A 26063-nucleotide genomic window follows, 5' to 3' on the forward strand; every position below is an offset into this window, starting at 1 on the left:
ATTATATTTGATGTTTCTTTTACAAAGTATGTTTTTAAATAAAACAAATTGACTGCATTATTTTGGAAAAGTCTTCACACACTTGCAAATAAGTAAGTTCTCTCCTTGTGTTGCATGGTCTCAGAATTATTGTAAAATATAAACATAGTAAATAAACAGCCACATTCCTCTGGCCGACAAATTTTATTTTTCTCATAATATGTGTTATATTTTCATTGAATGAATAAGCAATTAACTTCTTCTAACTTTGGATGTATGTCTTCATACCATGACAAAAAAGTATATTTTACGCTCATTAAAGTTGTTTCAAGTCCAATGCAATTTGGAAAATGAAATGTTTAAGTTAAAATCATATAGGATCTATTTGATTTAACGGTTAATCAATAGAGGTTGTTCAGGCTGTTTTGAATTAACAGTCACAGCTAAACCTCTTAAAAATTAGCTAAACATACAAAGGCACCTAACACAGAGTCAATTATTGCATGTTACTTTAGTCTTTACACATTCTCATTAACATAGCAACAAGTATACAGCTCAAATTATCTTTACGTGACAAACCAACAGCTCAATCATTCCACCATGTGCTTATGTGCTACATTTAAACTGAAGTAACTTTTTCTTTTACTCACCAAGAGAACATCTAGAGCCTGCCTATATCAAACCCACTTACGTCAAAAAGATCACATAATATAAAGACCACGTTTGAAATGATATAGATGAAATTATAAAGACAAACAGATTTTACATTTATCTCCTGAAACAAACAAAATAAGCAAAGGCTACTGCGCTTCAATATGAAGTGAAAAAGCAAGCAGCAGAATTCAAACAGCATTAACAATATGTGTTGTTAACATCTACATGAGAGGAGTGTCCCAGTGTTTGAGCAGCTTCCCGCTCTTGTAAATTTGCAAACTCTTTGCATGAAGTCAGCTGTTTGTTCAGATCCTCTGTACAGAAACACATATTTAGAAAATATATGGAGAGCTAACAGCCTGTTCGGCCAAAATATTTACATGCCGGAGCACGAGGGTATATTTTACATAAGGCATAGCTGTTTTTTAAATCAAGTTTGTTCAATATTATCGTCAATGTGTTGCAGATTATTGTTCGGGTTGATACTCAACAGCATTGGAAAAATTTTATTTCTACACAGAGAAGGTAAGTGGCCACAGTGCATATATACTGGAACCTGCTGGATGTCCTCAACTGCAACCTTCATAAGGATAGAATGTGTAATTTATGTATAAAAAATATCTATGAATACAAACACATATTTGAAGTAGAAGAAGTAGAGAGTTATTTGTCAAAGTCTTTATGCAAGTGTCCATCTCTCTCTCTCTCTCTCTCTATAGTTGTTGCTGGTACTGTCCCTCTGTGGCAGTGTAGAAGTCTCCCAGGACGCTCTGCAGGTAATCGAAGGTGGGTCTGTCATCAGGCAGTTTCTTCCAGCAGCACATCATGACTTCGTAGAGCTCAGCAGTACAGTTGTCAGGCTGTGCCATCCTGTAGCCACGCTGCACTGAGGACATCACCTCCCCTTTAGTCATACCTGAAAACAGCACAAGCATGGATGTGTGAGGAGGAATATGTAACAAGTGAAGCTGTAGGAACAGACAAGTTTATTCACTTCTAGCGGTTATCTCCATGGCAGCACTGCTCACAGAGGCAGTACATTCTATGCAAGTCAAAGTTTTTCCCATGAAGAATGGAAATTAAAGTTCACCAGTAGAGGGGAGTAAACGTCAAAGTATTTGCTTCCAATATGACTCATAATATAACCTATCACGTTTAAGTTATTGTTATATATTTTGGGAGCCTTAACTGTAAAGTCTCTCAAACTTTAAGTCAAAGTTAAGGTTCTAAAAAAAGAAAAGATTAACTTATCAGCAAAAATGTATAAATGCTTATTTTTACATTTAGCTGCTTCAGTTAAGTTTTTGTTTAGTTTAGTCTATTTCATAAATATATCCAAAAATAGATAAGAAAAAGAAAGACAGAAAGAAAGAAAGAAAGAAAGAAAGAAAGAAAGAAAGAAAGAAGGACAGGAAGACAGGAAGACAGTAAAAAAGTAGGACAGAAAAAGGAAAGCAAGAGAAAACCAGGTACAGCTCCATCTACTTTGGCGCCAATAAAGTGGAGTGCGTAGTGTCGTCAGCTGGTGGCGGTTGGAGGTCGACCCAGGACCAAAATAACCTCCAAAATGTGTTGAAGAGAAGAAGAAAAGATAAAACCAGTCGCCTTAGGACCGTAGACTGTATAGAAAAGAGCTTTTTTTCAGTAGGCAGAATTTAATGATGCTTAATGTCAGCCGAGTGCCACATTTAACTGTTCTGTCGAGCGAAGAAGATAAACAGCCTCCTCCTGTGTAGAAGAAGAAAAAGACAAACAGCCTCCTCCTGTGTAGAAGAAGAAGGTGGAAAGAGCTGACCAGTCACATGAGTTATATGATTGCTTCGCCATCTCTCACAGATTTTAAAAAGTACTCTCACTTTCATAGAAAAAACCTGGAATTTGAATAAAATACAAAATATCCTGAAAAAATTGATTAATCTATTGTCCTGTCCATTCATAGACCTCACTGTGTTTTGTCTGAAATGTGCCTTACTGTTGGTGAGAAGCAGTATAACAGGTGATACACTCTCTTCTCTTACTTTTATTTTAACAACTCACAGTGAACCTTATAGTGTGATTTACTGCAAATTAATGATATTATTTTGGGTTTTAGTTATGAAGCCCAGGTCATACACAGAGGTAGATTCAAGATGCTGCACAGGAACATCAAGAGCAAAACACACACAGAAGTAAAATAAATCATTGTAGAATCAGAAAGTAGAATTGACATTTTCAAGCAAAATAAATGAATAAAAAGAGTAGAAGAAACAAGGTAACTAGATTAAAAGAGGTAAAACAAACTATTGAGTGGGCAGCTCAACGTTTACATTTTTTTTATAATACTGGTCGCACAGCTGGGATACAGGAAACACAGGGCGACATCGAGAGTCAATACAATGAGATGTGAGTATAGTGGTAATATCTAAAAGGAGCTGGTTTACCTGGGTAAGGAATCTTCCCGTAGGTGACGATCTCGTAGAGCAAAACTCCGAAGGACCACATGTCTGACTTGATGGTGAAAGAGCCGTAGTTGAAGGCCTCTGGTGCCGTCCACTTAATGGGGAATTTAGCTCCTGTGGTCAACACACATACACACACTTAATTGATCATTCATTCGTTTTACCATCAGGGGGGACTGTTCAATGTGGTATGGGTGCACATGATCAACTGGTCAATGAAACAAATAGTGTCGGGCTTGTCATGCAAAAATAGGGTATTTTCAAATAAGTAGACTTTCCTGCCTCTAGCTGCCTGGAGAGGATTTTGGATTTATAATGTGTCACAAGCATTCAGTGAGGGAGTCAGGTCGTTTGCGATGGGAAAAACTCAATTATTGAATATAAAAATACACTATTACAAAACTTTACCCTCTCGGGCAGTGTACTCGTCATCCTCTATGATTCTTGCCAGTCCAAAGTCAGCGATTTTACAGAGCAGACTTTCTGAGACCAGGACATTCGCTGCTCTCAGGTCCCTGTGGATGTAATTCTTCTTCTCTATGTATGCCATGCCCTCTGCTATCTGAAACAGACAAACATGAAAACCAACAGTAAGACTGTAGATAAAACAGTAAAGAGAAATGAATACATAGTACACAATACTTTACATATTACTAACTTCATTTGGAAAAAGTGTCTCAATGATATCATACACAAAATCATTATGGGATGTAACAGATGTTATAGAGATATATCAGTCAGAGGGTTATACAAACAAGCTAAGAATTGAAACTCAACAACTGGTTAAACCATCTCACGTGCTGTTATGGTAACTGAACATATTGGGTTTCGACAATGTGAATTAGACAGTTGCCATTTTTTTTATTTTATTTTAATATAATACATGGATATACAGAATATACTATTGACGTAGTGATTGATCATTTAATAAAACCAATAATCAATTGGTAATGCAAATAATGGGTAGTTCCAGCTGAAGTAAAAACCCAACACAATTACTTCTTGAAAATTCAAAGCTTTGCTTTTCACTTACTAACACTTAACACTTACTAAAATGACTCCAAAGTGTAATTTATTTTTATTTTTCTATCCAGTCAGTGTTTTCTTTTTAGTAACTCACAATTCATCTATGATTCATTTAACTGTTAGTTATATTTAGAAAATGACATCTGTACCGAATTTTTCTCTCTGTATTTCCTAAATAATTTCCTAATAATTTTCTATGATACATTCACTGGAAATAATTATGTAATTTACGATTTGACAAAGTAATGAAGTAGCCATCTTGAAAAAGGGATCTATTCATGTCTGAGTAAATATGTAACATTTAATGCTTAAATGGTGTCAACACATTTCACATGTTTGGATGTGCTTATGCGCTGTGGTAGGCCTCAAGTGTGTTGAAACAGTGAAGATTCAGATTTTTACTTTTGCCTTTGGTTCCTCATTTTATGGAAACAGTGACGATACAACTGTTTTGTAACATGAAGCAACTGAGCTGTGAAAAAATAAGCAGCACATTGTGGTCTGAGTGAAAATCACCTGTGCTGAGAAGTCGATGAGTTTGGGCAGTTGCAGTTGGCACCCTTCATTGCTTTTTAAGAAGTCTAGTAGGCTGCCTGAAGACAAGACAGGATAGGAAACAATATCAGTGTCATGCACAGGTGTGAGGTGCATTGTATGTTAACCCTTGCAGTGCTTTGGCGCTCCGCATTTGGAGCGCTGCTGTGAAAATGGTTGTGTGTGTAACATACTGCGAGATAGCAGCGTTAGTTTGTCTGTTCTGAAATATTAGTGGAGGTGTGCGTTATCTGACGACACTTTTTCAGGTCATCCCTCGATAGCAAGGCTTTACATTATCTTGTTCGAGATGTAACAGGTGATGTTTCCACATGTTTTATAAAAAATGGCTCCAAGAAACAGGATTAGCCTTCCGTTAGCATATGACCATTCCTGTGGAAAAAGCTGTCTCGCTCCCAATGCCCTTTCCCCCTCTCCTCTTACTTATGCACGAGTCATCTGAGCCTCTGAGCAGTTAAGAAGAAGTTTTCAATGAACAGGTGTTGTCAGGTGTCACTGGTAGTTAAAACTGCGTGTCATCTGTATAACAGGTGATACAATGCCTCTGAGAAACAGAGCCAAGAGGGCACAGAAGGGGAAATGAAAGTAGGCCTAAAATCGAAGGATGGAAGTTGTGTGGGCGACAGGAATACTGTATATCCCAACCCTAATCTGCTGACATTTGCACTTTTTAATAGCTGCTTACTACGAAAGACAAATCATAGAAATCGATTCCGGCTGCGTTCATTGTAAGTCGCTCCCCAGATAAGAATGTCAGCTGCATATGTGTCAATCATTAAGCTAATTTACCATTTTCCATATATTCGGTGATGATGTAGATGGGTGGTGTCTTGGTGACGACAGCGTAGAGACGCACCAGCCTGTCGTGCTGCAGCGTCTTCATGACGTTGGCTTCGTCCATGAAGGCTTCAGCCGTCATCGTGCCGGTCTTCAGAGTCTTCACCGCCACTTTGGTTGAGTTGTTGTAGTAAGCTGATGTGCAGACAGAGGGGGGGGGGGGGGGGGGGGGGGGAATGGGGAATGGGGAACAGAGAGTAGTGGTTGTTTCCATTTTTTGATGAAATCATCTGGTTGTCATGCCGCATGGTCTCAGTGGAATGCAGTGTCAATTGAATTTGAAACAGACTATAGCTCAGACAATGTAAACAGCCATTACTACGTGTAATGTTAATCTGTCAAACCCATTGTTTAAATACATGTGTGATCAATATTCTGATGCAAGATTGAACTATTAAATATATACTACCATCGTTATTCGATCTTTTCACGGAAAATTCATTGTTTTTTCTTGTCGGTTTTAGCAACGCAACATCATTTTAGTATTGCCCATCCATAAAGTCATGCAGTAGAGGCTGAGGTGTCCTTACTTGTATGCCCTAAAACTGGTTCCAAAAGCAATGGATCTCACATGTCCCACAGTGCAGTTCTAAACCACTGTCCTGTTATGTCTCTCAGACATATTCACGTGTATGAAGGAACGCCATCTCAACTAATCTCTAAGTTTGTCGGTCAATATTTTCATTGTGATCAACTCTTTATCTCCAACCAAGTTTGCGAAAAACCTGGGTGTCAGTGAACCTTATCTGACCATGTTGAATTTGTCGGTTGTTTGTGACGCATGACTCAGTCTGTGGTTACCTACGGTTACCAGAATCAAACACTATTATTTGCTTACAGAGCGAATTCTGGATCAACTCAGCATATTGCAAATTTAAGGAAGCCCTGAAAAGAATACCAGATACAATGTTTCTAGATATCCAGTGAAATACTGCAGTCAGTAGGCCACTGCATATAATCCTGGTAAACATCACGGAAGACTTGAAACTATTAGAGATGACAAGAAGGATGAGGAGTCAAAAGGGAAAAGAAGGCTGAGTGAGTTTGGGCTGATGGTGGCACTATTCATGAAACTGTCTTGATAGAAACCTGAACTCTTACTTTGATCAAACATGATGGCCCCAACTTCCCCTTCCTCCACCTACTGACAGCTGGCAAACCCAGAGTCTGTGAAACCAGCAGCGCCCGTGTTTATTTTCCTACCGACCACAAATGCAAATCATCCAAAAATACTCTGACACCACAACGAATTCACATCTCTTATGTTCTCACGTATTTGAAAATAAATTTATAACCATGAGTCTTTGTATTTATCTAGTAGTCTTTCTCTGTGTATTATGTAATGAACAATATCACTATCAAGAACAAAACAGTGATCCACAGTTCTTGTGAATTTCCAAATAAATCTCGTACCTGGGACTATGCTACCTTGACCTCTCTTTATTACGACTCACAGACAAAACAAAAATGCCAAAACACTTGTCTACTTTCCTCTTGTTTTTTAGACTCAAATGACAAATCTCTTTATCACTGGGGTAGTTGTTTGTGTGTGTTTCTGTTTAAATCCCATCAGAATCAAACATTTCCTCTTTAGACGATAACACTGACAACATGCAGCTGTGATCTTCCTGAGACACTTTCTACTGCAGAGGCATGTGTGGACACATGTGACCACATTTTCAGAGAAATTGTGAAAATTGTCCACAAAGATCTGTAATACATCTAATTCGAAATAAGAGGAGGACGTTTATACTGTCTTTGAAATAGAACTTTGCCCCATACTTCTACTACCTTTTAATTACATTATGTATTTATAGTGCAGCTACCCATGTCACCATTGTGGTTGCACTAGGCAAATTTAATTTGTTTTCAAAGCAGAAGATTATTTTTTGCAGGATGTTGTCGTACGTATAAAGACGGACGACATGACAGCCACCAAGAGCGAAGCTAAAATTGTCTTGATTGCCCCATGGTGGCTTGTTGGCAGTCCTACCTCACCCACGTTAGTTGATGGGACATTGGACAAATCAAGAGGAGTACACATCAAATATAAATTTTTTCAAAGATGGTTTTGTCTTTTCAGGTAGTTCTTATCACACTAGTGTTTGCTCAAATCGTCTTGTTTTAACCAGTTAGTAACGCTATCAAATCCGGGTAAAATGTCATGATTGACAGCTGGGATTGATTTGTGATTAGTCCAGTGGGTTTATCGACAGGACCTTGCTACCATGGCTCCGTTCCTTGATCACTACTGTACAGACTCAGGCTGTGTGCTCTATGGCCGCGCTCATATCAGGATGTTTTGGTGTAATTTCTGGAAAATGGGAGGAAGCATCGTCCATCTCTATATTCAGTCTTTGCTACCTCCCCTCTAATCTACCTTTAAACTGTCTTTTCTCAGTTTCCCTAACTGAGACCACTCCAGCTGTGTTTTGTCTAAAACTTCCCCCAGCACAGACGAGTCCCTCCACCACTGCAAGGTATTGTATATCCCAAAAGGGATTACGTAAATATAGAGTCCTCCTTTTCCAACTTCAACCTCTATTTCCTCTTGGACATTAGAAGCAGTAGCAGGTCAGCCTCATTGTTTAAATCAATGTTTTGGTCTGTTCTCACCCATCCAGACTTCCCCAAACTGCCCTGCTCCCAGTTTCTTCAACATCTTAATGGAATCTTTGGAAATCTCCCAGGCGTCTTTATCCCATGGTTTCTGGGCTTTGGGTTTTACACATGGGCGTTCTAGTTTACGACACAGGCCATCCGGTTTGTCTGGAAGGTACAAAGACACACACACACGAGTTTGTACTTCTATCTTAGTGAGGACACTCATTGAGCTAATACATTCCCTCACCCCTTACCCTAACCTTAACCCTCCAAACATAATGCCCAACCCTAAACATAATTCTAACCCCTAAAACCAAGTCTTAAACCTCAAACAGCCCATTGAAAACGTGAATACCGGTCAAAGGGGAGAGAGAGGATCACAATGTTTTGAATGACATAGTGTGTGATGAGCTCTGAGGTATTTTTCCTATAGCTTTGCATAAAGCCTTGAAGTCGGGTTAGCAGCCAGCCAGAGGTGTTCATTATCAAAGCACAACCTGTCCTTTGTATGTTTCTGTTTGGATTGTTGTCTTTACCATTGTGAGATAGTTTTTCAACATTTTCAACGATTTCTCAGAGAATTACTCATGGATGTTGATTTAAGAAACCACGCAGATTTATAGGACTTATGTGAGTGTGAAATTTGGTGCAGATGCAAATAAAATTTTGCTATTTAAATGTGGTTTGATAAGGGGGCCTTCAGGCCTCACTCAGAGAGGTATGTGCTCTCTTTTTTTCTAATCGGGTTTTTTCTGACCTCCGATAGCTTAACTTCTCCACTTGCTGCAGTGATGAACAAGTAAAGTCTTTTACTCCTTAGGCTACTGTTGGAGTTCTTTTAGTTCTTGTATTCCAGAGTCATACTCACTGTGGTAGTGTTTGATCAAGCTGCCGATGTCAAGGAATGTGATTTTCGGAGAGATGTAGTAGCCGCCATTATCCATCGTTCTTATCTTATAGTGTTTGACTGAGTCTGTCCTCTGAAGGTCGACGTCTCTGATGGACAATGAATAACTCCCTGTGGAAAAAACAGTTTAGTCATTTCAAGTGGTTTAAATGAAGCAGGAGCACGATATGAAATCCACAACGTTAAGATTGTTGATAATGTGCTGTTGTGATTTACTCACCCTTTGGTGTTTCGCTCTCCCTGATAAGATAAGAGCCCGGTTTGTTTGCCGGAGCCAGCAGTTGCCTCTCCGCATCCTTTCTTGCCATGTCCTTGAAAAACCACCTGGAATGAACAGGAAATACACTAAAACTGACATAGTCCTAATAATTATATTGACTTTTTATATATTTTCCCAATCGCACCAAGTTAATAAAGCATAACACTTTTCATACGATGTCAAATTAAGCAGGCTTTAGCTTGGATAAAAGTGTTTGTAAAAGGTTTTTCAGAAAACAAACAAAAGGTCTCAGGGTTGTAGATACTCACTCTTCCGCTTCCATGGTGTCGGCTTTAGCGATGTAATTGGACGGGATGAATCCCTCTTTGCTGGTTATCATTGATTTGGCTTTCCACCACTCACCACATCTGCATAAACGACCAATTAATTTTAGCACAATTATTGTTTTTCCTTTGATAATCATTGTTGAAGTTGAATTTTCACTTACAAAAAAGTAATTTAAAAAACATATTCTCAATTTTCATCATAAATACTCATCTGATGCCTATAGCGAGGGGAATATTGTGTTTGATAGATGTACCAAATTCAAATATCTAAATGTCGTATGCATCATTCACTGAATACTTCTTCAAATTCAGCCTTTCTTTTAAAACATGTGGATCTTACTCAGAATCTAAATCATGTTCCTGAAGTGATGCAACAGTCTGTAATGATAACTCAACTACTGCGCCTGTCGGGGTTGAATGGGCAAGTGTGAACTGTACCAGCTTTCATCTTTGGTTTTCACCTTACATGTTGCAGTACATAAATGATGGATATGATTTCTGGGCGTTGAATCACTCTAATATCAACATCAGACACTCACTCCTCTAAGACTATCATCTTCTCTCCTTTCTTGAACGCTAAGTCATCTGGGTGCACGGCTTTGTAAGGGTAAAGGCCGACCACTATTTTGCCAACCGTGGTTTGCTCTGAGAGATGAAACAGAAAAAAATATTGACATGTTAAGTGTAGTACATCAAAAATAAATAGGTCCATAACCTCCTTATCCACAGAATGCAATATTGTATTACTGCGAGCACTCGTACTGAACAGTAATGTCAGTTAACTGTACTGTAAGCCAAAAACCAGATACTTCTTTGTAGTTTTAATTTGTCAATGTTTTCATTTGAGGCTCCATATAATGTGTCCTTACCTAACTAAACTTCAAACACTCAGCATTGGCTAACATGCTAGAACCAGTTTGTGTTAAGCTAGCCTGGAAGATGTAGCTTAGCTCTAACTGGATGTGTTGAAGAAAATCACATCGGGTGGCATTAAACTCAAGGGCTATTAGGTAGAGCAAGAACCAAGAGCAGACGTGTTTATATTCATCGATAAGACACTGAGCGTCTGCACTCGATGAGCTGACTCAACGGTATGTTTCAGATAAATTCTCAAAGCTTCCAAGCTCATATTATTATATATTTCTGTAACTGCCATCACACTGTCTTTATTTCTAATCTTGCTTATTTGTCTTATTTCAATTGTTTAATTTTACAATAAATAATTATACTTATATACTGTTGTAATCTATGTACTTTTTCAACTTGTTTTTATTATGCTTTATAAATAAATCTCTTATTAACACATCTACAACTGTACATATTGGCATTTGTGTATACTATAAATATAGAACCCTCTATTGGAACCCAGGCTTTTTAGAAATGTTTAATGTAGCCTGTTTTAACAAGGAACGTTAATTCTGAAACAAACCCTCATTTAGCTCTCATACTGAGCTGTAGGTACTTTCATACGTTTGAAGTCAGTAATTAAGTGAAACAAAAAGACAGAAAGAGGGAGACATACCTTCCAACTTTTGGAACACCTGACCAGGTAGCAGGGAGTCACTCTGCAAAAGCAAAAAGTGAAAAAGAGAAGTTCTGATCATTAGTCAAAGTCTAAGTCATTGTTTTTCCCAATCAAGTTTCATCTGTGTATCAGAACTTTAAAAAGGCCTGAAATACTTCCCTTTTACAAGATCAGCATCATAACACTTTGTTCCAATGAGAGCAGATCACATGGTGTAATCTTCTTTTACTGAAATTCTAGTGTTTCCCAAGCCCAGCTGTCTGGCCACTTACCTTTTGTGGTTTTGTGTTGGAGGTGGGGTCTCTGACATAGTGCCTTTGGTCGGTGTGTTCAGTCGACTGTCTGTTCTTCTCTGGCACACTGCCGTTCAGAGCTTCCCCAAGGGTGGATTGCATGCAGCCCATCCTGCTGCACGAGGAAGTCAGAAAAATGGAAGTATAAAATGGAATGTTACACATTCACAGCTGCTAAAACAAACAACACTTAAAAAGTCGTATTGAACACCTGTGTCTCCTCGTTTTTTTTTTTAATGTAAAAATAACACAGAACCAGACCAGTGACATTTGAGTTGTTCTGTTTTTATCACTTGTCACAATGTGATCAAAAGAGTCCGAGGAAGTTCACATGCACACACAAATTGTCAGCTCTCAGTTGATTTCAATGTAGACTGGGACAGCAATATCCTGTATATCTACCTTATTCTGAATGAGACATTATTTCAATTATTTACATGAGTTGCTACCAGATAATTCCATTCATATTCCAGTTTGCACGTTACTGAACATAGGTCTGATTATGACTATTGTCAACATTATGTCCCACATGTTTTACACTCGAACAAAGGATGTGTAACCAAGGGCATGTGTCGTCAAGCATTTGGTAACTGCCATAAGGTAATATGTAATAGGACGTTTTAATGGGATTGAGAATATAATGCTACTGGGTTTGGAATACATCCCCTCTAAATTCTGAGTATGACCTTATTCGAGTTAGTACCATCAGAAAATTCTGTTCACATGGCACTGTCTTATTCAGACTATGTTTTTAATGGAGAATGTTGGAGTCCATGTTAACATGTCTTGTGTTACGAGAATCGATTCCACTACCTCAATGACTTGCACCAAAACAAAAAATACTCCCATGTAAATGATCAATACAAAAGAGACCTGTGTATGAACATATCTGGTTATGTGACAAAAGGTTGAAGATCAAGCCTATATATACATTGAGGTAGATCTTAACTGGGACTCCTGAGTTGCATTTAGGCAAAACACATGACCAGGGTTGTAACATCTCTAGTATTGTTTCTGTATTCAGCAGCACAAATAACATTATTTAAAGAACTTATTGCAATGGTAATACAGAATAGGGGAACACATTTCTGGAAATAATGGTCACTCACACTTTCAGCTTAAGATAAGATAAGATACAACTTTATTGATCCACAAACCATGGAAATTCTGTTGTTACAGCAGCAGGCAGTTCAGAATGAGGTTGAAATGAGAATATAAATATAAAAAAGGCAATAGAATATAAATGAAAAATGAAATAAAAATGCTGGGAATGTTAAAAATATACACCTTTCACTGTAGTGGTTTGTATACACATGTTATAAAGTAAAGTCCAGTGGCACAGGATGATTGCACCGGCTAGTAGAAAAATAAGTTGTCATGATATTACACATAAAAGCCCAAATGATACCTAATGCTGGTGGTAGAGGTCAGCGGGTCACCAAAGTCATTGGGATTCAATTCCAAGAGGATATAAATGTTTGCACATAATTTCAAACAAATATATTCAGTGGATATTCAGGAAATTATGACACTATAGGAACAGTCAAAGGACCATCAAAGAAAAAGGGGAACACGGATGACTGCAAGATATTTTAGTATTAACCATGGTGACAGACACCGGCCCTCTTAGAGACATGAAATCATTTTAGGATCATTTATTAAACCTGTTGCTTTAAGGAGTCAAAAACAAAAAAAGTAGGAAACTGAGTTCATGATACAGTTTTGAGTGATAGCATGCAAAACAATGGGTTTTTTTGTACTCAAAGATGCTGCGTGTGGTGCAATGTCAAGCTGCCCAACTGAGTCAGACTGATCTGAATATGACACTGGTTATTTGAAGAGTTAGGGGCGAAACCAAGTGGAAATTCCATCAGCCCAAAGGCAGACAGAGAAGGGGCAAACCCCAAAACACTAACTGGATCTTAGCCTGTCTAAATAGCCTGGAGGTTTCTGTAATAAATCAACACAAGAAAAACAAGACACAGCTTGACATGCGATTCTGTGCCGTTACTTTTGGTTGTAAACAAACGTTAAAACAGCTTTATGGTTTATGACGAGGGTGTCATGTGTTTTGCAGGTTCAGTGCCTCTGTTATATTTTTAACTTGACAGTCAGCAAACAGCCGGAAACCAGGGGTCTGAGGAGATAAGGAGCTTGCGCACGCACGCACACACAGACACACACACACAGAGACTCACAATTTCCAATTCTCTAAAAAACATACTTTCTCCTTTCCTCTGGCTGAGACAAAATGGGGAGGTTTAGAATGAAAGGAGACACAGACCTGGAGAGGAAATTAACCAATGTGGAATTGAATAAAAGAACTGCAACTGATGATTCTGAACACATTTGGAGCAAAGCCACTTAAAAACCCACCTAATATTGAGTTAAAAATGCTGATTTATAAATGTTCTAGATTCTCAGAGAGAATTATATTAAGATTCCTATTAGCCATTGTATTTAACAGCGGTTACTCTTCCTGGTTACACTTCAATAACAGATCCATATCTACTCACAATGAGACTTAAAAAACACAACACAGCAACTCAAAACCTTTTTAATACATACAATAGCTCTATATTATTGTGAGTCTTGGTCAAAACCATAAAAAACTATTATTTACACTTTTATACAACCATCCGTACGAGTAAAACGCAAAAAATTAACAGGTAATCTTATCATCTCCATTCTAATCAGAGACACATTCAACAAATCTCTAAACTCTGTTTGTCTGTGTGTGAGTGTGCATGAACAGAGTGTAATGCACATTACTGACTGGATTCATTCACACCTCACATTCATTTGTACTTACCGCTTTACCCGTGTGTCCCCCTCCTTGGTCAAGGAAACAGTTACTGCAATGTTTAGTCTTGTAGTTCTTAGATTTCCTTTGTGTGAGTTTCCTAAAGTACAGACTGGCGGTGTCTGGCTTGACAAGTGGGTCAGCCGCTGTACATGGACTGTTACCCTCTGCTCACAGAATGAGGAACTTGGAAAAAATGGTTGGGGATTTTTCTTTCTTGCCTAAACTTCCTGGTACAATTGTCTAATGATTATTTGCATAATCAGCAGCACACAGACACATACACACTGAGTTGCAGAAGACACGTGATGCTTGAGGCCTTTGTATATGAAAATAAGTTTGGTAATATTGAAGAAGATAACAGTTTTACAGTGTCATGAAAAAAGACAGCTAAAGAATCCTGCAGTGGCCTTTCGCATTTCCATTTCTTCTTCTGTATGTATAATTGATCCAATGATTGTTAAATGTATTGTTACAGTTTCATTTTACCTGATTTTGACTATATTGCTGATTGTAGTGTCACATTTGATGCATTTCCCCACAGTGCCACCAGTTGGCCAAACTGCTGAAGTACAACAACACAAGAGACTTGGTCAGTTCACTCTCATCCATTGTTTATTTTACTTTAATAGACACAAGAAGTAGAAAACATGGTTATATACAGTCAGACAAACACCTACACAATTAGCAGAATCATGCATCTGCCATGTGTCTACATGCTGAATAACGAACAGCAGGGTCTAGACAGTGTAGTTAGTGTAGTGCGAGTGAGTTACTATACAGTCACATGGCAGTTTACAATTTGAAAACCTGACGGAACGAGTATTATATAAAAAGGAGCTATATTTACTTTAATATTATCAGCATGAATACGAGAGATACACAGTCAAGCTGCAGTCTTTCAGTAAGATTACACTCCGTAAAACTGGGGACGAAAAATGACTAAATACAGCTCGTAAGATGCATGCATGGTGGTCGTTATGGATGATGATTATGGGATGTATCCATTAAAACACGAAGTTGCAGGATGTAGCTCAGCCTGCGTGTCAGAGGCAGACAACGTTTACACAAACATGTTACACGTACTGGAAGCTCCACTGAGTATTGCATATCTACATTTAAGGAATAGTTTGACATTTTGGGAGACTCACTTTGCTGCTTTGAGATGAGAAGATGAATACCACTCTAACATGTGTACTGATCATATAGCAGGAGCAGACAGCCAGTCAGCTAAGTTTAGCTAAGTAGCTTGCTAGCTCATGTTCCATTTTGTCATGTAAACAAGAAAAACAACAGTATTGCTCCTGTATAACGAGGCTAAAGTACATTAATGGTGAATAGTTGAACATATTTAGCCAATCTGTGGTGTAATAACTGTTCCTTAAAAAACTGCTCCTATGTTATCCATTCAAATGGATATCGAATGTAACAAAATCATTAACCAAATTCAGATATGAGTGAAACAAATCAGCAGACCCAGACCTTTACAGCTTTGATCATAGTTAAGCAGAAAGACCAATAGCTTGGCCCCATTCACACATAGCAAATGTAGCCTAGCGGTACCTTTTAGGCTCTAAAGCTTAACTTATTGTATCTCATTTGTGTAATTAATTCAAAAGAATTAAGTAAAAATTACCAACGGCAACATTTGATATGAATTAAACAATCATTTAAATTTTACAAACTGATACTACTTGCTAATTGTATCATTTCAAAGGTGCAGAAGGATTTTGTTGCCTTAGGATAAAGCTAGGCTAGCTGGTTCCCAGACTGTATGCTAAGCTAAACTTCCCCTCTGCTGACTCCTGCTACATGTTTAATTTACTGACATGAGAGTGGTGGTAATCTTCTAATTCTCAGCTTTATGGTTGTGATTATAATAGGGTTATTAGACGAGTACAAAAGTATTTTAAAAGTATCGTAATCCAACATCATCCTTCCTCTTTTAACCACTGGAGCATGTCTCCTTTTCTAACTGTATGTGGCTGGTATCACACCACCTTCCTTCCAACTGATACACTCTGCTGCTTTCTACAGAATAGTCCAGTGTCACATGCAGCACACGTCCGAAAAATTGTTCATCAAACACTTTCTACAAAACCAGCAAACACAGTTACACCTTTCAGTAACCAGATCTCAGTGTTTTTGTTCATGTTGTTTTCCAGCACTACTACAGGGGAGAATTTCCATTCCCTCTACAGTGTTGTCAATTTAAAAGAAGCACAAGCCATTAACTGGCAATATAATCTCTATCAGCCTCACAAGCTCTACAAACATGCTACTCCCACTGTGACCCATTACATCAGCACGTCTCAGTGGTCTCACAAATTGCTTACACTATTACAAAACTCACACAGGATCTCTTTCTGGTTTCTTTCCAGTCGTCCGAACCGTGTGTTTAGTAACTAGGACTGAAGATCAGCTCTACAGGAGCTACAAAATGTGTCTTTCATCTCAAAGCGACTCTGAAAAAACACCCTGAAATCAGTCTGTTATTCTACTGCACAGCAGAGCCACAGGGACATGAGAGTTTGTCAGTGCCCTGCTTATAGGCACCTCAGCAGCAGTGGTGCTACCCTGTGGCTACCCGCCCACTTTAGACAAACGGATTCATCACACATACGTAGCCACACGCATCACACGTGTGGGTTAGCTGTTCCTCTGCTCAGCCTCCCGATGTGCTGAGGAGGAGCTCTGGCTGTCCTCCAGGTCGTCTCCTTCTGCAGGACAATAAGGAAAAGGAGAACATTTGAACTGACATTAAAAATACCTTATTAGTGTTATTGTCTGTATTCACATACATACTTTATTTGTCCTTAGCTTCTTTGACTGATGATTGGACTTTTTAACCAAAAGCCATATAATTTCACGATTTGATGAAAATCTGACAATAAGGTGAGAATTGAATAGCTCAACCAGATTTTTAATTTTGTGCCCCCCCCCCCCAAAATCAAGTGACTTTACACTTAACCAACGACTGGAAGATTGTTAGTTCTAATTATTTCTTTAGCACTAAGCCCTTAAGTTATGCGACTAATACACAACCTTTTTAAAGGTCATGCTGTGCAGCTTCCGCATATTTAAATTTGTTTCCCCACATAGTTTGTTCCGAAACCCAGCAAGACGGTCTCCCTTTGTTTAGAATGCATGCACGTATGAAGCGGGCGTAGAATATAAACAATAAAGCAGAACATAAAGCAACTCTAAACCACAGTACACCTTTACTCATGCCTGCACACCATGCATTATAAAAAAACTGTAAAATGGCCATCAATTTCTTTCAATTTGGGAAACCCATCTATTATGAGCAGGCAGAAAGTGGGAGTACATAACGAACAGACTAATAATGTAACGTTGAAAGGTATCTTTAAAGCACTTAAACTGCACCTGTAGTTCCCAACGTAAACCCCTTTTATGCAGATGTTTAACTTTCCAAAAGGAAGCTTGCAATGCAACAGGACAACTTTTAAAGAAGAGTTTGACTCATGTTGTTGGAGAATAAAGACCTTGACTCCTGAGTACACAGTTTGAGAAGTTCAATGAGAGTACACTAGATGACTTATATCATAGGTCGGATCATGAGCCCAAACTTGTTCATCGTGACAAAACTTTCTTAATCAGCTGAAATGTGTGGTAATCCTTGTAAAGGACAATCCGCATCATTCTCAAGAACCTGGCTTGTATTTAGTGTATAAATTACGTGCATTGAAACAAGAATGCTGCAGAGATATGGTCAAATGTAATAGTGATGAAACTATAGTGTATTAAACAGCCTGTGGTCACAGTGTCTGCTCAGTTGCAAATAGAAAATAGATGTTTTTGAAAGACAAACATGATGACGATCAGGGAGGTTGCCTTGTAGAGCTTCAATAAAATGTACTGAGCCAAGCAACAATACTGTAACTAACCTAAACTTCTTTATACAAGACACTACACCAAATACCATATTGTTTAAGCTATTGTAGCTGTTCTACTGCCATGTGTGAACACAGGAGTATCTTAGAGTACTCACCTCCCCCTCCTGCGTTGATGTGCATCTGGGACAGTGACAGGGTGAGGGGCAGCTCTCGTCCCTCTGGGTCGCTGGGACTCTGTAGGATGTCGTGCATGGCATTCCTTCGTCCCGTCCTGCCAGAGGCGATGAAGTCTGCGTACGTGGCCTCAACATCAGACATGGCTCGGGCATCGTTCACACAGCAACACCTGGGAGAAGAAAAACGAAGCTCAGCACACACCTCATATATATATTTCCCTAATATGTAAGTGTAAGTTATTGTCCAAACATTGTGCAGCCAGTGATTTCCCAGTAAAATTGGATAAAGCTAGACATCCTATGACTTTACATACATGCAGATATTTATTATGAGGTATCAAAAAGGCAGAGTACTGAGACTACATTTTAAACCCGGTTGTAATGATTTATGTCATTTTAAACCCACAGTGCTTTACAGGCACAGAACCATGAGCTGAGCTTTTCACTATTAGTTTATGGACATCTTTACAATATGAAGTGTGTCATGCTAACCCAGGCTGCCAGCCCATAATTAGGCCTACAGGTCAAGTATCACGTGAAGCTGGGACAACTTGTCTACACAGGTTGACACGATCACACAATGTGACTTGTATTGTATGTGGGTCTGGTTTCAGCGGCCACTCACCCTCAGTGACAGCTCCACCAGTGCAACAGCCCCGAGCTTCATTACCAGGGAGTGACCTCACCGACTATCCAGATCGACGGGCCCCACATCACATCCCCCGATCCAACAAATATATCAACACAATACAACACACATAGAAATAACAGTAATCACCGAGAGCGAGCAGCGACCACGAGTCCAGCCGCCTCACATGACACAACGTGTCAGCGCGTTCAAAACAACGAACCCACAAGAATCACATCAGCAGCTTTGGACTAGTCCTCGATCCGCTCTCATGGCCGCCACATCTTCCTCCTCCGCGGCCAATCAGCGGCCAACAAACCGCGTCTGAGCGCTGATTGGACAGCAGACACAAAAGGATGAGAGGAGAGCACCAGCCTCATGATGCTTTCACCGTCCCCTCGTAAAATCTGCCATCCCCTCTGTTGATGGATGTTTTTTTCCCTTAAACTTTATTAATATCGACATTTACAAACAAGGCATATGTATATATATATAATCCTTCCAAAAAATTCCAATAAAACACATTACATAACAACGTGTCTACATACATTTGCAGATTAATAGACAATATATTAAATAAACTAATGATTAAGATAAGATATACAACATATACAAATATTAAAAAAAATAAAAAAATAAAGAATTATATATATAGTGTTTAAGAGAAAGAGGGGAAGAGTATTTTACTTTCATTGTTGTATTAATGAAATAGATTTGTTAATTTTACATTACCTATGAGTTGTGAAGTCCTTTATATTCTTTAAATTCAAATAAGAAAGTTGTTAATGTGGGGTAATATCCCCTTTGTGTGAATTGGCCTTTCAGAATCAGCAAATGCTCAACAATCAGCATGTCCAAATGTGTTAAAACATTTGGCACCCAAGTTCATATCAAGATTAATTCTACATGACATATGATGTTGTTGTTGGCTGCCGGGCTTGTGTTTTTTTCCAGCTAAAAACAGACACAGCTTCAGCAATGAGTAACCTAATGAGTAAAACAGCAAAGTCAACACTGCAGTTTAAATGGAAACAGAGTATGCATATTTTCAGACTGATGAATTTGTGTAGTATCATGTGTAAATTTGACAAGATCTATTGATTAAATGATTAGTCAGTCGATGGAGAATTAATCTGGGATTTTTTTTTGACTGTCAGATATTTGTTTCAGTCAGCATTCTTCCCACAAAAAGGCAACATTTAATGGTCCCAGCTTCTCAAATGTAAGCGCTTACAAATTTTTCCGGTCTGCAGTCATATAATCAATGATTACAGTATAACAAGTTTATATATCCATATCATTTTTATTGCAACCACAGCTGTTGAATTTACAACCCACTGCAACACATGCAGTGGAAGTACAGCTCAAATATTATCCAGAAAAAAGAATGAGCTTGATCTTACATAGTGTTTAAAAGGTCTATTAGCGCCACTCTGTATTATACAGTGAGCTTTTAGTCTCCAGAGCGAGACAAAATCATGTTGCATAATTAGAAGGAAAAACAAATTCTCATTCAACTCTGACATATAAATTCCTCTTTAAAATATTTTTGGATTGAATGATTTCATACGGGCAGATGCTGAGCACTCAAGGACACACTGTGCATTAGTGCTCAGGATATTTCTCTGCGATAACGTTAGACTCGAGACTAGATAACGCAGAGGTAGTGCAATATTCCCTCTGACCACATGGTGGGGCTCTTGTCAGCATTAATGAATGCATCGTTTCGTGGCCACTTGTCTTTAAGCCAAACCTAGAGTTTTCACTGCTGTATTTAAACAATGAGGATCCTCTGAGTGTTCCGTGTCGTTTGTGTTGTGTCTTTTATTATTATGAAAGACATTTTAATATGTAATACAACAATTTGAGCATTGCATACCAGTTACATCCAACAGCAACAACAACAGTCACAATGTGTTTCCTCTTGCAACAGAGGATATGGATCACATCGTGTGACTCAATGTCACACCAAACACATCAAACACCAAATTTCAAGTTGTTATTAAAAGTAGTCAACAGGGCTATGCAAGGATGATATTTTCTTATGTATAATTCATCATTGTACTGAAATACCCTTGTATTTTAAACGGTAAATTAAAACCCCCTGAAAATCTTTTCTTCTCACTCTGCTGCAATGACGTATTGTCCTCCAGGATAAGGTGACATCACTGCTGGGTGAGGTTCTAGGCACAAGAGAGCAGAGACTCCCAAGCAATTAAGCCACCAACCGAAATAAAAAAACAAGACTTTTGATCCCCGTTATTCCTGAAAACCGAAGGATATTGATTTGAGCTTGTTTCGATATCACCTATGTGTACATTAACGTCCTGTAATAATGATCTCATTGGTTATGTGGGGACAAAGGAAATTGGAAGGCTGATGACATTTGTTATTGTCATCGTTTTTCTGTCTAGTTTGGGAACCAATTCAGCAAAGCACACTTCAGATCACACCCATCACAACACTGCTCTTCAGCTTGGTGTTAAATTGCTCTTTAAGTACGATAATAATTTCAACTACACAACAGCAAATTCTGGAGAGGGTTAGGATTCAGTGTGTTACACAATGAAACGTATCTTGTCTGCAATCAGTGAGACAGCATTAGTAGGATCATTTCAGAGTTATGAATACTAACTGATACTCATACTAATACTAAACTACTACTACTGCTAATAATAATAATAATAACAATAATAATGATAATGATAATGATAATACAAATGTATTAACATATCATAAAACCAGCAGGTAAAGCTAACAAAACGTGCCATGAGTGCAGCCAGGGACTAGTGTGAGTAACTCGTGTTGCTGTGGAAACATCTTCCTGACTTTTGTATTCGTGGCGCAGGATTTCAGTATAACACATCTGGGCAGTTGTGAAAGGGATTGTGATAAGGAGCAAAGAGTTGAGATCATAAAATGCAGAGCTGCGTAGATTGTATAATTCCAACACATTTAGTAAAAATAAGTGAATTTAAAAACACTCAACTTGAAATGATGAAAGCTACTATCTGGGGTATTCATAAATCATTTGATGGGCTGTAGCTTTTCTAGTAAAAGTCTGTGATTCATAATATCAAATACTTTGACATTTTAGAAGTAAGTGCCAAATGTTCAAAAAAACAAGCAATTTCATATGAACGGATGGCCAGGTTTGAGGAAGATCTCTAATTCCTTTGCATACGCTTCCGTACATTTCATTAGACGGATGCATGGCCTGCGTCTTCCTGCAGTATCTTCAGTAAACATTTCAGTTTTCACTCTCCCGCTGACAAAGACACAGTGCCCAGAGCTTCTTCCTGTCTCTTTGGTTTTTAGATGAAGGTTAACCTTCAGAGGGAGGAATTGCGTTACAAGCTGCTCCAACAGAAAAGGATGTGATTCTGTGAACCTCAGTGAAGGCAGTGGCATGTTTTATTCACCACTGAAGATGTGGTTAGCTGTAACCTGAGTGGACCTGAGTCTACAGGAGAATGTAGCAGTGGTGGAGCTTCTCCAGAGATAGGAAGTTATCTCAGCATTTATTTGAATGGTTTTTGCTTTCAAGTTTTAATTAAGACCAAGATCTTATGGTTTTTTATACACTGTTAGTTTACTGGAATTTTTTTGAAGAGAAATATTTTACTAAAGATAAGTCTGACTTAGTATAGATACGATTATAGCTTTTGCAAAGTCCACATATATAAATTATATATGCCCCACCCTGTATAATAACAAATGCTTCCTCCTGTCAGTATAAGCTGACATAATATATTTTGTATTGAGTGATGTATCGAGTTATAAGGCTGCTCCTGTTCAAAATAGCAGCCAGGAGGAAATTAAAGGTGACTGATGCAAATCAGTCTGCCAAAGTTCAGTTCTTAAAATATCTCTGAAATCTGATCAAGGCAATAAGTTCTTCAGATAAGACTTGTACTATGATTCCCGAACATATTTAGAAAGAATACCAAAAGGATAGATAAAATAGACAGATGGATAAAACGCTGATGACTCTCACATTTTTCTACATATCTTTCTGTAGCAGTCAACAAATCAGCCAAAAGTTTAATTAGGGTATATTTTGTATGTCATCACACAGCTTAACTACAATGGATGTATATATTACATGTGGAACAAGGTCTCTGCAATTGAATCATTATCAAAGAGATAATGCAGCAATATATGAGATACAATGTGGCAGATCAGATAATGGGCAATCTTTTCTCAAAAGATTTAAAGCACATGATAGTAATCTGCTATTATTCTCAAACATGTAGATAAACACTATGTGTTATTTTATAACTTTAGAAATATTTGTATATCTCATAATACATTAACAGATTTCAGTTAGCAGTAACAATCTCAATTGATGATGGCCCGAACCGTAATCCGATCCCAGCCGGGTGTAGATGTTCACACTGGTCAGTGAAGGAGCAGCAGCAGCTCCAGTCCTCATTCTATACAGGATGTGTTTAGACACTGCACTGGGTGTTGTGGCAGCGGTCATGACCCAAAACACAGTCACTGTAGTTACACAAAGATGGAAGATAACAATAGGATGTTGGTTGATTGTAAGCCCAGTTGTTAAGATATTTCAACCTGGACATATTGGTAGATTGACTCATATTCCCATCCATAGATCCATGCTGTTTTCATCACCAAAAAAAGTGTAGAAAATAAGTAGGCTACCATATCGGGCCATATGGTAACAGAGGATTGTATCACATAACCTGGGACTCGCTTTGATTGCTAATAAGTTCAATAAGTCCTCTAACCAAATTTGCAATTTAAGATCTAATCACAGTGAGGGCAAAATTGAGAAAATGAGGATACTTATTAATAAAAGGAAATGGCCCAGATAATTTATCCAGATATGGATCACATATTGCTACCAGACTAAATTGGAGTCTATCAATCAAAGTTTAAAATTGTGTATGCTTCTGTGTGTGTGTGTGTGTTAGTGTGTCTGTAATAACACAGTGTTTGCTGTGTTGACAGTTTCAAAAGTCACATAAAAAAAACCTCATCACCGCCCTCTGACCAAAGCCCAAAGCCCACAGGTTCACATATTCTCTTGTGTTAGCATAGATTTAAATGAGCATGTGTTCCTCCCTGCAGCATTGTGCCTCACACACACACACACACAAACCTACGAGCAGCTTCTTGTGCAATACTGTATGAACACATTTTTCCCTACCGATGGACACTCAGCAGCTCCACTGGAGCAGACAAGTGCCTGGCTTAAGGGGACTTCAATTTTTAGATTAGGTCAGATGAAACTTTAATGATCCCCGCGGAGATGTCAGGTCATTAGAGCAGCGGAGGAGAGGCGATGGATAAGAATAGCTGAAATGGAATGTAGTGCACGAAACCGCAAAAAGACAGTGACTGTGAATTATACAGCAAGTAAAGGAATTTACACTAAGATTAAGAGCAGCTCCTATTGTTGCAACACAAATACGTATGCTACCATGTAGTGACATTGAAATATTTGGTGTGAATTAAAATTGCTGGCTCTTCCGCTGTATGACATTTTGACTGTGGTGTGTGCAGATAATCAAAACATTCAAATTAATTTCTCGCGCAGTGAAGCACACAGTGCATGCGAAAACAATGCGTGCAAGATTTTGTTTGCCATTGATGCCATTGACAGTGGCATTTGGAAATAGCTTACAGTTGACTGCACAAAGAAGTATGTTAGACAAAGAGGGACTGAGAGAAAGAGAGGGAGACAAATATAGATAGAGCCACAGATAGAAAGGAGGATGTACAGAGCTCAGATCAACTGGGTTACAAACTCCTTTCTAGAATCCTTTTGTGATCTGACTATCTCTTGTGAAGGCTTTGTCCTGGTTTGGCGTGTGCATGTATTATCTCGTTCCAGTTGGTAAGGACTCAGAGCAGTGCGGGTGTTGTTGTGGAGGCAGAAAAATTTGTTCATTCTGGACACAAAGTAAAACAATGTGCTTGGTTCAAATGGCCATTGGGGATGTGAAAAAAAACTAACTCTAGAGTGTAACTTACCTAACCCCAACTTTTGGTTGAAGGGCCTTTCCATGGAAATTACGAAAAGTTCTTGACAATGCACACACACACACAAAAGAGACAAAAGACTAGCTAAATTATCCAGGTTATCTAGCTGTGAGCAACGACTACAGTAGCAGCACACACACTTTTGGGATAAAAATGTCACCTGAAATAAAGGGCTTCTCGGCTCCGGGGTGTCCTGATAGCCAAGAACATGGTCTTTCAAAGCTGTTTGAACCAATGGCAGAACAGGATGGTGGATGCCTCTGAATGGTAGACAATGTGGTGGTTTAGGGGTTTAGTTTTGGTATAGATTTGATAGTGAGGCCACCTTTCCTTTTACATTTATGTCTAAATGCCACGATGTAGAGACATTCCTAACCATTGACTCAATGGAAGCCTTAGCTCTGCAACATTTCCTGAATTGCAGGCAGCACCTGAACGTACAGCAGTTAAGCTCCAACTGGGATTTAAACCCTGGTCCACCCAACTGTGGTTGTTTTTATCCCTACTCTGTCCAGAAGCTTCACAACTGAGTGATCATCCCTTCAGTGTGGAAAGCCTGAACTGACACATCCTCTCCAGCTTCTCCTGCTAAGGCTCTCAATTGAAAAGTACTAGATGTACTTTTTTCTAATGATTTTTGTCTTCTGACTGCACTGGCACACGCTGTAGCTCACAGGTAAAGAGTAGCTGTTTGCCAACCACAAGGTCTGGAGTTTAAACTTACCTATGCCAGTATTTATAGAGCCCTCTTCACCACCCTTCAGTTTGCAGATGGCTGGTTAGACAAGGACAATTGCTCTCACCTTTTACCAGAACTATTTTATGTTCCTGTAATCAATATGAATTTGCTCAGATCGACAGTGATTGACATCCACCGTTAGAACACAGAGAGCTTTAGGTAATTATGGAAAAAACTGAAATATCCTGCAGAAATATTTTTTGCTTCGGCTTTTACTTCTGTCCACTCTCTAATCTCGGTCAGATTCAGACTCCAACATGTACAGGTTCTCCATTTAGAATCAGTGATTTTCTGTTATTGTGTTTTACCTACTAGTCACTTAAGTGGTTTTCAGACATGTCCTGGGTAAATTCTGGAGAATTTACTTCAGAGTTTTATCCGCAGTTTGCTTTTCACTCATGTACAACTTAGCGGGAGATTTCCTGCACAGACACATTCACAACAGCTTCAAATCCTCATATGTTTCAGGCAAGAGGTTGAGCAG

General features: G+C 38.6%; 2 protein-coding genes across 4 annotated transcripts; both read right to left on the bottom strand.

Moving 5' to 3' along the window:
- Positions 1-164: 164 nt before the first annotated feature.
- On the bottom strand, positions 165-14369 carry lyn (LYN proto-oncogene, Src family tyrosine kinase). Of its 2 annotated transcripts, none has more exons than XM_053437223.1 (13): positions 14177-14369; positions 11344-11476; positions 11069-11111; positions 10086-10191; positions 9529-9627; positions 9221-9324; positions 8962-9111; positions 8106-8258; positions 5442-5624; positions 4614-4690; positions 3480-3633; positions 3054-3185; positions 165-1549 (listed from the first exon to the last, which is right to left on the bottom strand). In XM_053437223.1, exons 2-13 carry the CDS (start codon positions 11473-11475, stop codon positions 1347-1349), a joined length of 1536 nt encoding a protein of 511 aa, XP_053293198.1. In that variant the 5' UTR covers position 11476; positions 14177-14369; the 3' UTR covers positions 165-1346. The 2 variants fall into 2 exon arrangements, with proteins under 2 accessions (XP_053293198.1, XP_053293197.1); XM_053437222.1 differs by having other exon boundaries at positions 11344-11479.
- A 395-nt stretch (positions 14370-14764) lies between these two features.
- Positions 14765-19111, bottom strand: pkia (cAMP-dependent protein kinase inhibitor alpha). 2 transcript variants are annotated; one of them, XM_053438097.1, is made up of 3 exons: positions 18826-19111; positions 18180-18370; positions 14765-16887 (listed from the first exon to the last, which is right to left on the bottom strand). In XM_053438097.1, the coding sequence occupies exons 2-3, from the start codon at positions 18340-18342 to the stop codon at positions 16817-16819; spliced, it is 234 nt and encodes a 77-aa protein (XP_053294072.1). In that variant the 5' UTR covers positions 18343-18370; positions 18826-19111; the 3' UTR covers positions 14765-16816. The 2 variants fall into 2 exon arrangements, with proteins under 2 accessions (XP_053294072.1, XP_053294073.1); XM_053438098.1 differs by having other exon boundaries at positions 18979-19106.
- Positions 19112-26063: the final 6952 nt, after the last annotated feature.

This window comes from Pleuronectes platessa, chromosome 13 (assembly GCF_947347685.1).
Source record: "Pleuronectes platessa chromosome 13, fPlePla1.1, whole genome shotgun sequence".
Lineage (NCBI taxonomy): Eukaryota > Metazoa > Chordata > Actinopteri > Pleuronectiformes > Pleuronectidae > Pleuronectes > Pleuronectes platessa.

Excerpts from the sequence above, each read along its gene's own strand:
- pkia (XM_053438097.1), bottom strand. The coding sequence starts at position 18,342 with ATGTCTGATGTTGAGGCCACGTACGCAGACTTCATCGCCTCTGGCAGG. Across the intron at positions 16,888-18,179 it reads CATCAACGCAGGAGGGGGAG|AAGGAGACGACCTGGAGGAC; the intron begins GTGAGTACTCTA and ends ATTGTCCTGCAG.
- lyn (XM_053437223.1), bottom strand. The coding sequence starts at position 11,475 with ATGGGCTGCATGCAATCCACCCTTGGGGAAGCTCTGAACGGCAGTGTG. Across the intron at positions 5,625-8,105 it reads GTTTGGGGAAGTCTGGATGG|CTTACTACAACAACTCAACC; the intron begins GTGAGAACAGAC and ends TCTGCACATCAG. Across the intron at positions 3,186-3,479 it reads CGAGTACACTGCCCGAGAGG|GAGCTAAATTCCCCATTAAG; the intron begins GTAAAGTTTTGT and ends TGTTGACCACAG.